Genomic DNA, 14,049 nt, shown 5'->3' with positions numbered 1-14,049 from the left:
ACAAGCCAGCTCTTGAACAAATTACTTTTGATACGTTACAAGTGATTATTTATGGCGTTGTCATTAGTGTGAACTTGGGGCTCCCGGCAGAAGTGAAACAGAGACGCTCCAGGCTTATATATCACAGGGATCGTCCGCTGTGATGAGACATCAGGTTCAGACAATCTTCCCCGTTTTCCTTCAAAGAAGGAATGTGTCTGTAGAGTAGCTCAGCAGGGCGGATGATTGGGAAACAGGAGAGAATCATTAACTCTAATCCAACGATGTAGGATTTTTTTGGAATTCATTTTATTTTTATCCTGTCTGATTTTTGAAACTTTTGGAATTATTCTCTCATGTTCAGATTCAGTGAAATTTTCCATCCTGTCGTTTGGAATGGCAAAGTGAGTAAGCAGTACTTTTTATGCTTCTCACGGAAAATGATCCAGAAATACAGTAAAATCTTCTTAGGACAGTCAATTCTTCATTTTTTTTCAAACTTTAAAACAGTGAAGGACACTTTTTGAACCCTTCCATTCTCCCTGGCATCAGCTTAAAATAACAGCAGTACATCATTGTCAAAAATGAACATGCATTTTAATGACCTCAACCATCACTACCTAGCAATTAAAAACCTACAATGCTTCTTTTAAATGCATATTTGTTGAATATAAACATGTTAACAAGCTGCCAGGCAGGAGCTCTCGAGGAAGACCAAAGAGAAGATTTATGGACGTAGTGAGAGAGGATATGAAGGTAGTTGGTGTGAGGGAGGAGGATACAGAGAATACGGTTAGATGGAGAAGGTTGAATCGCTGTGGCGACCCCTGAGGGGAAAAGCCGAATGGAGAAGAAGAAGAGGATAAAAATGAATCAAAAATGTTGAAATGAATTTCTTCCATATGAGGAATCCACACATTAGCACACAGCTTACCAAAGTGCAGAGAAGTATTCTACTGGAACGGGAGTGAATCTGTTAAAGACATTCAGAGCGTCGTCTGCAAAGATGCGACATGACAAAGGCCTGCTGACAAACTACCGTTTCATATTCTATTACTGCTTTCAATGGCCTGATGGTAACACAGCTGTGACTTTTCTCCATCATAAAACAATTCAAGCGCTTTTGCAGCTTTCTCAAACATTGGAGTAACTTCTTTCGCTGATTGCGTCTTCATTACTCCATCATCATTAACTGTTAAGAGCGTTTCACCTGTTTGACATAACAGGCACAACATGCCTCAATAATCAAGAAGCAGATAGGAAACTTGAACTCTGTGTCAGAGGGCCATCATTGGCTACATCTTTTCACAATCCAGCTCTGGGGCAACCCCGAAGCTGCCCTCTGAAAGCATGATGGAAAAACTGCACTTTGTTAATCATTACACTGGAAACAGGTGGCTGCGGTCTATTTTTGTGGAGCTAAAGGGATTCAAAATAAATACAAATCAAAATGAGGGCGGAAGATTTGTTAACGCTTTACTGAGATCGTGCCGGACCTGTTTTCTCGTTTTGCTCGAAAATGGACCCTGGTATTCTTTTCAAACGTCTCCAAACAGCAGGTCAAAGCTTAATGTTTCTCAGGCTGGCTGTTGATTTCATAATTAGTGGCACTGAAACAGTGCAGGTTAAGTGACCAGAGGTATGCGACCCCTCTCCGCCTGCCCCGGCCCCCGTCCCTGCCCACATGGCCAGGTTGTGCAGTTTTGTCTTTGATCCTGAACTACCGGGTCAAACCATTACGAGGTCAGAGGGTCTTGTTTGTACATTCCACTGCTTATAATGTGTCACTATGAGAAAATGCGTCAGTCCACAAAGACACAAGCGAAAACTAAATCCTTCAGGAGGTTTTTTTTGGGAAGGACACAATAAAATCACATTGTGCAGGTTGAGGATAGAAGTGTGTGTTGTTTCATCACACATATCAATCCATCCATGGCGTGGAAGATTTATGAGCAAAGACATGATATTTAATTCTTGGACATTCATGTAATCAAGAAAAAAATGTGAGACAATCTGGCTAAATGTCTTGGGCCTGAATCGGGGGGAGACTATCACTTATCATTAAGGTGGTTCACTTTTAAACAGGATGTGTTGCCATGGCGCATTATACTGTAAACTGACCGGCTGCGACGGGAGATCACAACCTTTAGAGACACCCACTCGCTTCTCTTGAAAAATCACGTCTGTTACGGAAAGACTCAGTGGACCGCGGAGGCTCCTTCATCACACACATCACTAATTTTTTGGATTAGTTTTCATTCCAGTGGCTGCAATCAATCTGGCCTCATGCTTTAATTTACCAAGTCTATTTGGCTATATAAAACCTAATGCTCCAAGTTGCTGTACTTGTTGCACTTCTAATGTGCATACTCTATATTATGTACTTAATGGATCAGATTATGCTGTTTTTATGTTCTCCACTTGGTTTTGTGATTACATTCAAAACAAATCATAAGAAAAACTTCTATGGAAAACATTAGGAAGATTCAAACGGCACGGAAATGTAAAAAGAGCTCCCTTTTTATAGATCAATACCAAATCAATGTTATTTTAATGCATAAAATTACACCTGTAACTTCCGTTCTAGGATATTCATTTTACCTTTGCATCAGTGAACATGCTCAGAACTGAAACTGACTTTTTTTTTCTTAAAACAAACATGCAAAAAACCCCACCCTGGCATATCTGGCATTTTCAAACCTGCTCTCTTTGAGTCTGCAGTGACCTGCTACTGATTTCTGTCAGCTTTCCCTCTATGCTTTAACTGTAGCCTCAACGTTTGATTTATTTTCTTTCTATTTGCGTTGGATTTTTCATTCTTTCATCCTTAGAAAAGGGTACTGCTCTGGGTTTTTTAGTGTTTGTGATTAGTCATTTGGATGTATACTCTTCCCCTTTTATGTGGTCCCAACTAGATTAAGAAAACTTGGGTGGCGGTGTCTGCCCCACAGCTCGCATTTATTTGGCAGAACCGTAACCCAGCAGCAAGATCTAAAAATGTCCCACATTGAGAAAGAGGTTTCCAAGGCTTTTGGGGTGGTTGTTTTTGCAAAGTTAAATTTCAGCTGTAGCGAACTGATTAGCTGAAAAGCTAAAAAAGCAATTTCATGCATATTTTGACAAGACTATTTTTACTATATATATATATATTACGTGATGAGAGCAGACACTCATAAACACACATGAGTAATTGAAATAAAACTGCAACTGAAAGGCTTTTGTTAACTAACAAAATAAATATCACAATTTCAAGACAGTAAAACTATTTTATTAAGGCCAGATATGTTAGACAATAAAAACATTGTTATGCTGCAAAAGTAGTATCAAATTAGGTGCATGCAATGTTTTATGCACAAATTGTCTTATAAGAACATTCGCAGAATGCAGGAATTCTGTGATTAGTAGGTTTTAACAGAAATATTTGGGTTTCAGACCAAAGGGAGTGTGTTCAATGCAGGTGGCTTCCCCTCTTTGCAGTGTTAGATGAGCTTGGACTCTTTGGCGGTCCTGAACGGGACGCTGGTCTGATGTTTCGACGACAACTCCCTGAAAGTCAAGGACATAAGGAAACCAATAAATGAAAAGCTTTAGATGGTAGAAAGGGAAAGGAAACAATTACAGTCTTGTAGTTACTATTAATGATAATTGGTGTACTGTTGTTTATCTTTTGATCAAATAAATTAACTGATTCTGATTTATAGCAGTTTTCCTTTTTATAGCAAAGGCAGTTGCCATACTTGAGTTTAATAAATAATCAGAGAGCATATACCACTAAAGAGGTGTCATCGTGTCTGACTGCTGTGGAGCTGATTAACTGGATTTTGGCTGTTCGCAATATGACAACTTACTGACAGTGAATGAGCATATTTAAACAGAAACAATGATGAAACAATAAATAAAACAAACATATCACAAGAACACTCATAACAAATACTATTCAGTCACCTCCCATTCTTCCTGACAACAGCCAACATGAATATTCCCCTTGATGTGGGACAAATGCCAGCTTGTTACCTAAAGTTGTGTTCATTAAGGTGGGTGTGTGTCATCACAGAGCCATGGATGCTCCCAAAGGACAGCCACCATGAGCTAAAACTGCAACAATACATATGTCAGGGCTGCTTGTTTCAGCACGACTTCATCATTATTGTCAGAGTTGTGTAACTCTGCTGTCAGATGCTTATAGCTCAGCCTGGCTTCATCGTCACGACAAACACCTCCTGCGCTTCTTAGATTAAAATGTCCAATCTAGACTGTGGTGCACGGGTGTATGTGATAGAGTACGTGTGTGTTTGTCAGGTCACAGCTCTTTCGAGTGTGTTTTATTGAGTCAGTGGTGGATGTTGTATGTGTGTGTTTGTGTGTGTCTGTGTGTGCAGTGATTACCCTGAGCAGGTTAGCTATGGTGGCTTTAGCTGCATGTGGTTGGAGACAGACCCACTCTGAGTGTAAACAGCTATTCAATGTGTCCAGTCTGGCTTTTCAACACAATGAGTCTATGGAGAAATTCAATTCAGGCATTGAAACCAAATGGAAATGTTGGTCCTTTGACACTGGCATCACATTATACAAGTATAAGGCCAAGCCTGCCTTTCTTACCATTTAAATGCTGTTAAGAAGCACAGGCCCACGTGAGGTGGGCCACAGCAAATTCAGCCAACAGCTACTCGATGAACTCTAGTAATCACTCTCGTTTTCAAAATAACGACTTTGAGAAAACTAAATGCAAGTGAAACTGCAGAAACGTAACGTGGCTGACAGGAGAAACATAATCAAACGCCTCGATTTTCACAAAGGTGCTAGTGAACAAAAGCAAATGGCATCTGACATCTTTGTTAGCCATCATCTGACAGCTATGTAGAAACACGCAGCACCATCATTCATTCAAAAATGTGAATGACAAAGGGCCCGTTTATAAGCTTACACTCGGTACTAAACTGGCAGGATGCAGGTGCTATTTCCTGCAATGGAGAAGCACTCATGTCACCCCTATGCAAGCATCTTTGGAAATGCCGGGGAAGAAAAGGTGTCGGGGTACTGTTCTTTTTCTTTCTATTCACACGCGCCCCCTCCCCCAATGAGTTTAATGACAGGTAATGTTTGCGGTACAAATGCAGCACTTTTTGAGAGAAAAAAACACCTAAATGAGAGATTGAGTCGAAGCCCAAGGAATGAGGGACAAATACAACAAGGGTCAAAAGACTGGCGAGCTAAAAGGGACAAGAGAGGGTTTGCATTTTGTGATCAAAACTGAAACTAAATTAGGACGTCAGTGCACTTTGGCACCCCTGGAGATGAACTGCCAAGCAGGTGTTTGCTGCTTTTCTGAAATGAATTTCTATTATCAAGTTCAACATCAATGTAAATGACGTGCTGGGCCAGGCCCCGACTGCTATTGCTGTAAAAGTATATTCTTTTCTCAAAGCACGACCAGTAAGGATTACATTATCCATGATAGCGTTCACATCCAAAACAAATATGGCAAGAAATTGACCATTATGAGTTTAATATGTAGGTTTAAAATGATCAAATTTGAGCAACTAGGGACAGTGAGAAGTTTCTAGCATAGCTGAAGCTGGTCAGCTTTTTTTTTCCTCTTGCCTTCATCAGATGGGGGAAACATATAATAAAGGGTCTGAGCTTCATCTCGTGAAGTATGTACCTAATCTCAATAACCATGAATCATGTTTTTATTTATCCTAACTTGAATTGCCTGTAATGTGTTGTCCATACCCAGGCATTCTGTCAATACAGTATTGGCTGAAAACCAATAACCGATATTAATGCAACAGGGCTTTAGTGGGACTACAGCAAGTATCATGGGGCATTGCTATACAATCTGAGGGCAATAACCGAAACAACATAGCCCAGATAATGGTGCCAACAATTCCTTTCCTTTTTACCATTCATATTTTATTACACCATTATCAAAAATGAGACGCAAGAGAGGAGTTGGGCATTATAAACATGCCCAGGTAAAACTGGATTATTGGATCTCATGTATGAATGCAGCTGAGTACCCATCTAGTAGATTTGTCTCGGGAAATTGCACCCCCATTACTCGCCACACATAATATTTACCTGCAGTGAGTCAAAGCCAGGTTAGCCTTGATTGCAGAATCTCGGAGATTACATGCTTGGGAAAATCTAACCTTCCACTTTGTGGGAAAATAGTTTTTAAGTCTTGAGGATGTTTTTTGTGTTTTTTGTTTTATGGTTAATAACACTGAAACTATTACCCTGTCCCTTTCAGATGTTGTTTTTGTAGAACCATGACAGACCAATAGGCAAACGTATGAATAATTTAGCCGTTATTCTATTTTCACGACATTAGATTTGCATTTTTATATTTTCCCCATTGGAAAATTGGTCAGCAGTTAAAAGGTATATGTAGAAATCATTTTCCACTGATTTGTGGGTCATCTTGCTGAAACAAATGATGATAATCCTGAACTGAGGACATAGTTCAGTCTGCGATCCTATCAAGGTCATAGCTATCGTGCATATCTAAAACACATCTATCAGATACAACTCAGTACAAAAAAACAAGAAACAAACAACATATAAAGATCATATCGCTTCTGTCTATCAGAGACTGTTAGATTTGCTCAGCTCACACACACACACACACACACACACACACACACACACACACACACACACACACACACACACACACACACACACACACACACACACACACACACACACACACACACACACACACACACACACACACACACACGCTGAGCGTGTGACATGTTGAGGCGTGACACACTTGTGTGACACAACAAACTCTGAATTTGTGGCAATTAATATACTCTCCATACGGGGCTCCAGTTGAACTGCTAAAACATTTAGACTGGGTGTCATGTTTGGACCTTGCTTTGTCTGACACCAAGGTCAATAATGAAGCAACTAAGTAGCAGGTGAAAATACCCCTGTCACTCACAAACACAGAATTCCATTGCTGAGTACAGAAAAAGGGGTTGTGTCAGTCTGGTAACAGCAGTCGGGTGAACAGAGCTCAGGTTGCTTGTGTTTCTCTGAGGTTCAATAAGACCCTCACAGAAACAAACTATGTCCATAAAAGTAAAAACAATGGCCTAATAGAATATTTCTACTTGAAATGGGACAAAGAAGAGACACAGAGGGGTGACAGTATTAAACAAGCAGACGCAGGTTTATAAGACTGACTGATTATAACTGCTGTGCTCAGGCAGACATACTTCATGCATAATTTAAATTCAATTACACTGTAAGGAGGAGGAGGAAACTAGAGAGACACAGTGGTGAAATGCTGCTGAAGTAAAAGCCAGTTTGTTAGAAAAGAGTCACAGGCTGGGCTCGACTCAGCTCTTTCCGCGTTCACTAAACGTCAGCACAGAGGGATACATCACTGAAACCCAGACCTTGGTGGAAAAATGTTTAGCTGCAGCCTTGGTCTGGCTATAAGTCTTGCAGTATCAAGGGGATGCAAATCCACAATTGTTTTCCATATTGATCATGTGTTTTGATTACTTGTTTTGTTTAGGCTGTAACTTTTACTTATGGACTCCCTGAGATTTTAGATTTTCTTAACATTTAAATTACAGCATGACAGGACTGCAGATTTGAACACCATTCCTTGTATTCTGGTGTATACATTTTTTTCTTTGAAGACCTTTGTCTAGACATTCTTTTTCTTAATAGACCAACAGTTCTTTTAAGGGTGTAACTAATGGGGTTTTCATTACCAATGAATTGGTCAAGATGTTTCTTGAATAATCACTTAACTAGATATCTAACGAAATATAGAAAATCGTGAAGAACATCAATGTATGTTTTTTGGGTACAGAAATCTGACTCACTTTTGTGAAGGTCAAGTGACACTGAGTTGAGCATAGATGATAATAACATATCAGATTAATAGAAGACATCTTTGTCTCTGTGGCTGTCAGACATGTTTTCCAACAAGTGACTGAGAAGTAAATCACACAGATAAGGGCTGAACGCAAACATCCTGTGTGAGATGGGGCTGAAAATGTAAACTATTAAGATGAACAATAGTTGCATACATACGGGCCATCTCCCCCTGTCATCACCAGAATCCTTCATCCTGTGGGGGAAGCATCCTTAAATAGTTGTGGGGGAGAATTTCACACAAAACCACCAATGACAAAGTCAGGCTGGTGGTGGAATAAAAATTGAGGGTTCATGATATCCACCCCGGCTGAGTGTGCAAACAGTGTTTCATAAATCGGACCGCCATTTAAGCAAGTCACAAACTTAAATAGGATTTTTTGAGAAATTGGCAAACAGTAATTTTACTTAGTGCAAGTGTTCATCCACTTCTTTATATCTCCGAGCAGCTGTTAAGAGCTGTTTTTCAAATCTGTACATTTTTCAGTCTATTTCAGGCTCCCTGATTCACCAACTAACTTATCTCTCTAACCCTTAAATAATTGTTTTCAACATTCCTTTTTTTGGTGTTTCAAATTTCAAAACAGCATTAAAAGGTAGATAAAATCACACTGATATTTGATCTGTATTGAAAATATTTACATTATAGACCTCATTTTAACCTACGGTGCTGTTGAATAATCTCTAATAACCAGCTGGACCAGATATCAATGTCAGCTGTCATTAATATCAATTATCTAAACGGCTAGACATCCTCATTCTGCTTGTTGACTTACAGTCAACCAAATCCTGATGTAAAAAAAAAAAAAATTGCACTGCAACCTGTTCAGGGGATTTACATAGACTGGTGTGAAGCATAAATTCACTGACTAATACATTGGTATATGTCTAATTGTAACATGTGACAAAAATATAATGTATATGTATAATGTATAACGTATAATGAATAACCATTGAAGGGAATATTGAGTTTGTAGTATTCCAATAAGGATACTAGATTATCTCAAGGTCGAGAGCTAATCTCGGTCTTTAGACCACCCTCTCACTCTGCTAACTACAGGACTTTAAACCTGTATTGTCCACTCTACCTTAGTGTTTTTCACCTTTATACTTCTATCCTGGTTGTCTCCCCCATAGATATTAACTTTGACCTTTTCCTTTCATTGCAGTGACTAACTGAAAAACCAAACCTGTTTGGTTTGGAATGACACAATACAGGGCAAGTTTCTCCGGTGAAACAGAAACACCTTTGCTTCTAAGCGTTTTCTATAAAGAAGGACAATTGCATTTGTTGGGAGAAAAAAAGCAGTGTATCACGGACAGTAATTTATTTTCATTCTATTCAATTTATGCCTTCCCCTTACTTCAGGGGTGGGGAGAACAACTCTCTCAAACAGAGAGGTGTGGTCCATTCAGGCTTTGTTCACTTCAACATTTATACCTGATAGCTTTTGTTCACCTTCCAAGGTAAACAGCAAGGCGAGGGCAAAGAGCTACCCTTCCATTCTACTGTAGCTCTGCCTGGAGGCTGACCACCCCTAAAAGCACAACTTAAGCCTTGGAACAGTGTTTATACATGTCCATGTTTTACTGTAATTATATGACAAGTTCATAATAAGGGTATTAAGGCATCTCTATGGGCATATCAATGACTGGAAATAATAATTCAGGTACTAGTTACAAAAAAGTAACTGCCCGTTGCTTTTATCCTTCCCTCTCAAACAAGGTGAGATTAGTTTCATTCTATGAAAGACTCTTAAGACATAGTGAGTGTGTGTTTGCAAAACTGCTGGTCATCTTTTTTTTGGTAAAAATCTGTAGGCCATGAGAGGCCTTCTTTTCACTCATGTCTGATCTGGAGAATGTTCACGTGGATTGCCGTGTCAAGAAACGTGCATGCACACACATACATTTACATACACACAATAGAGAACAGTCACTTATTTCTTTGAACTCTGATGTGATGTCATAAATGGTAGGAGATATGGTCGTGCAGTTTGCCAAAGGAAGTGCTTAACACTTCATTCTATTTTCTTTTTTTCCAAAGTCTTAGTAACAGCTGAATAGCTGCCAAATACTCATGTGTAGCTGAACTACAACTCAGTAAATGGGACTGTACGTTAATGAAGAGAGGGTTCTTCAGTTCAAAACTGAGGCAAAACATCTTTGAGGAGAGAAACAAAGTTCAGTTGCCATGATAAGATTTAGTGATTGACCATGACCTGAAACATTGAAATCCAGGCTGTTGATTTGCTTTTCCAAATATCTGGAACTAAGCAATTTCCTCTTGATTCTCTGAACATAAAAGTGAATCATCAATTATTAAAACAAAAATTCAACTACAAGTTGACAAGTCATCAATTAACTGGTAAAGCTGCATTGTTTTGCTTTTTCACTGTGAATACAGCATTGCCCCTAAGTGAACTATTTCAAATAAGTAAAAGTCAATAAATAAGATATCAAGTTTCAACGAACTACGAACCACAGAGAGAAGCCAGTACAGTTGGCTGGCAGAAACAGGTATTTCATGCCTGAAAAGGAGTAGGAGTGGAAAATAGTATTTATCTAGTTCCACCACCTTCACATTTCAACATTCAACAATCATTCAAATGAGCAATGAACCGTGTGCACAGTGTATCCATTGACACCTTCAGAATCTCTTGAATCCTCATAGAATTGTACACGTTAAACACCTGCAGACATTAACATTTCAGGATGATATCTTCAGTTGAAGCAAACAGGACTTCATCTGCATTTAATTTGCATATGGGGAAACAGTTAAGCATCACAACTGAACTTGTCCATGTCATACATGTCTTGGTATCATGGAGACAACTGCCCTAAAATTTGATATTACACCTGACTGACCAGATTTAAGTATTTATTTTGAGGTAACTGAAATTTTCCTTTTAAGTTGGGGCTGAATGAAAGCAAGGGTGAGCTTGAGATAACTGTAGTTCATGCCAGAGGAAGTAATTCCAATTAATCCACAGGGCTACTTTTAGTCCCTGTGTCAGAAAATTGGCCTTTTTTCTTTAGATAAATGCATTGATGGTTGCAAACAATTATGTGGCAACTTTAAGATGCCCTGCCTGGTTCTTATGAAAGACATTAATATTACAATATGTTTCACATTTATCTTAAATACTTATCACAGTATATTAGGCATGAAAAACGATGAAATATGTATAAATTAGGTAACTGTGCCCCCAGTACGATGGGGAGCAGTTTAATTCCCATCCATCACTGATTTGATTTTTAAATATATCAAAGCATAGTAATGATCTCAAATGATTTTTTTCTTTTTCTTCCTATGGCGATATGTCTCTCAGCCATGTTGGTTTTTTGTTTAGGTATTTTTGTGAGCATGTCGTTATGAAATCCCCCCCCCTCCCCCCCCTTCTTGTGATTTCTTCTCGTTCACATTTTTTAGATAACAAATTTTCTGGTCCATTTAAAAGCTGATGTCTTTATTGATTTCAAAGTAAAAATCACAGAAAAATCTTTCACCATTCCCCCAATGAGGACAGTAAAATGATATATATTTATAGAGCCCTGTTCCGTCTCTCGGAAGTCATTTGTATGTAGTTATCAGGTGAATGAAGTTCTCACTTCACTGGTCTTAACACTGCAGGAAAGCATCTATTGCCCCTTTGTTCCCTTTAAATCCAATGAACTGTCTGTGTGTGATCACTCATCCGTCCAGTGCCCTCACCAAACTGTTACATAACACCGCTACACCTGCATCTCAGAAACAGACGTGGTGTGTATCTGCCACATCCATGCATCCGCTTCTGTTTGCCTGATTGCCTGCAAAACTTTCATGCGTCCTAGTGCGGCCAGATTCATTTTGCCGCTTGCAGGGCACATTGGCACACACACGAGGAACCAGCATGCGAAAACACATGTATCATATTATGCTCGTGGATACATTTGCGCACATGTGCAGGCTTGTACATGCACACTGGCGTCCCCTGGGACAGCAAATTAAAGGTGGGTAACAGCCTGTGGAGTGGCTCCCACAGTGCTGATCGTACAGCCAACAACTATGGATCAGGTGACAAGCTTCAGTCGAGACACACACACACACACACACACACACACACACACACACACACACACACACACACACACACACGAGTTCATGCAGTATGCACACACCTAAATCTCTCACTTTTTTGTCCTTGGCATCTCTAATGCACACAATGCAAATGGTTACACAACGGGCAAACGTCTTTGTCCTCTGTTATTAGAGCCAGTGTCATTGTTAGGCCTGGCAATATATTGGATATCCCCTAACTATAATTCTGTGCTGTACATATTTCTTTCATATTTTTAAAGGTGATACTAAACTTTACTACACACACCCAGATGGGGACCACAAACTACTAATTATTAAATATTTTTTTAATCTAATCCTACCTTGCTATGACCACAGGAAACTGTCATTTAGAAGTAATCAAATCTAAATTGTATTTTTGAAATGGATCAAATTTGTAAGAATTAATCTGTAATACTCAGCATGCTGGAGATGCGCGCACCAAACACATGCGCACACACACACACACACACACACACACACACACACACGCATGCGTGCTTGCACAGCGCTTCTGGCATACTGCAGGGGTCACATATGTTCTGCCTGCTCTTACACGACCACCCCTCCAAAAAAAAAAAAAAAAAAAAAACAAGTAAAAAACAAAAACAGCTCTAATTAGTTCAGTGATTCCATCCTTTATAACCTGCACATCGTGTTCATCTCTATCAGTGTCCTCAGACACAGACAGGAACCACACAACCATTCCTACCTTACATTGTTACTACACATGAATGGGCACACATACACATAGAGGTAAAATAATTAAGTCTGGATTTAGAGCCACCACTTCTTATAGAAATCCCCAAAGCAGAATTCTCAATTACAGGCTAATGAAGCTCAATTATAGATGTTTTATTGCAGTGTACCATTGAAGACATTTTTTCCTTAAAATAGTCTGAAAGAAATGGCATGCTGGACAGAGCCCTCCCCTTCAAAAAATCATAACAACAAGGAAAAACAGATAGACAAAAAGAAAATGGTTCTAATGTTGAAATATGTGCTCGAGATGTAAGTGTATTAATGTATGTCAGTGTCATTTACAGGTGACTTTTTGTATAATAACAAATACAGATATGATAACATGGTGTATCATCATACTTTTATGGAAGAGAGCAAACCGGTTGCTCCAGTTTCTGTCAGGCATTTTGTCAATCACAGTTGGCACTTGGAGCCCTGAAACATTTGTAGCTTCACACAAAGCTGTCTATCAAAATTCTACTAAAATGAACTGGCTTAAAATATGTGTGTGTGTAGGGATGTGTAACTATTGAAGTTTTTCTTAGAGCCATTATTCTACAGCAAATTCAATATGGACGAGGCATATTGCTCTAACTACCAGAGATGGTGGCTAATAATAGGGCTTGAGAATATGAAGGAAAACAAATACAATTATACTATTATGACTTTTTTGACACTGACACATAAGGGTTTCTGAATTGCCAGCACTGATCTGAGCTTTTGAATGTATACTTTGGAAAAGTGATAACAAATTAAAAAAACATATACATCATGTTTTTCCCCCAATGCTGCTCAATTATCTAAGAGATTTCTTACAAATTTTCGGTTAATTTCCTGTAAATTAGCTCTGGAGTTTTTATGACTTTGTAAATAGTGTATTTTTTATCTTAAATGTTATTAGTTCACTTATTGCATTTTTGCATAATGCGGAAAAACATAATCAAGTAAAATTACTAAAATTATGAAAAAGGCAAATAATTGTATTTAATAATTGAATAATTGTCCTGCACAATGGACTCATTTCTGATGATCTCTGGCAAATATTACCAAATACAGAGGCACAAAACCATTTCCCTCGCTCATTCACGCCCATGGACATTCTGGACTATTTGATTAACCAACAGTATGCTATTGGTCTGTGGGAATAATTTGGAGGACCTGGAGAACTCATTTAGGCAAGGGAATATTAGGCAAACACTCCACACAGGAAGGAGCCATTTAGAATCAAACTAGGAAACTTGCTGTGAGCAGGAAGTGCCAACCACATGCACCACCAAAAAATATATATATTTAAAAAAAAATCCTCATAAAGGACATGGATGTGGCAA

The 14,049-nt window shown here is 38.9% G+C and overlaps 1 protein-coding gene across 1 annotated transcript in view; it reads right to left on the bottom strand.

Moving 5' to 3' along the window:
* Positions 1-3,188: 3,188 nt before the first annotated feature.
* Positions 3,189-14,049, bottom strand: part of LOC147225070 (uncharacterized) — a 53,413-nt gene continuing 42,552 nt past the window's right edge. Inside the window, exon 15 of the mRNA XM_086163589.1 lies at positions 3,189-3,525. Coding sequence (XP_086019715.1) covers positions 3,459-3,525 — 67 coding nt within the window. The 3' untranslated portion in view covers positions 3,189-3,458. The remainder of the gene's footprint in view (positions 3,526-14,049) is intronic.

This window comes from Fistularia commersonii, chromosome 17 (genome assembly GCF_037954325.1).
Source record: "Fistularia commersonii isolate RoL2024-O1a breed Wild chromosome 17, RoL_Fcom_v1.0, whole genome shotgun sequence".
In the NCBI taxonomy this organism is placed as follows: domain Eukaryota; kingdom Metazoa; phylum Chordata; class Actinopteri; order Syngnathiformes; family Fistulariidae; genus Fistularia; species Fistularia commersonii.
Note: the sequence above shows the minus strand (reverse complement) of the source record. Positions and strands in the feature narration are given on the sequence as shown.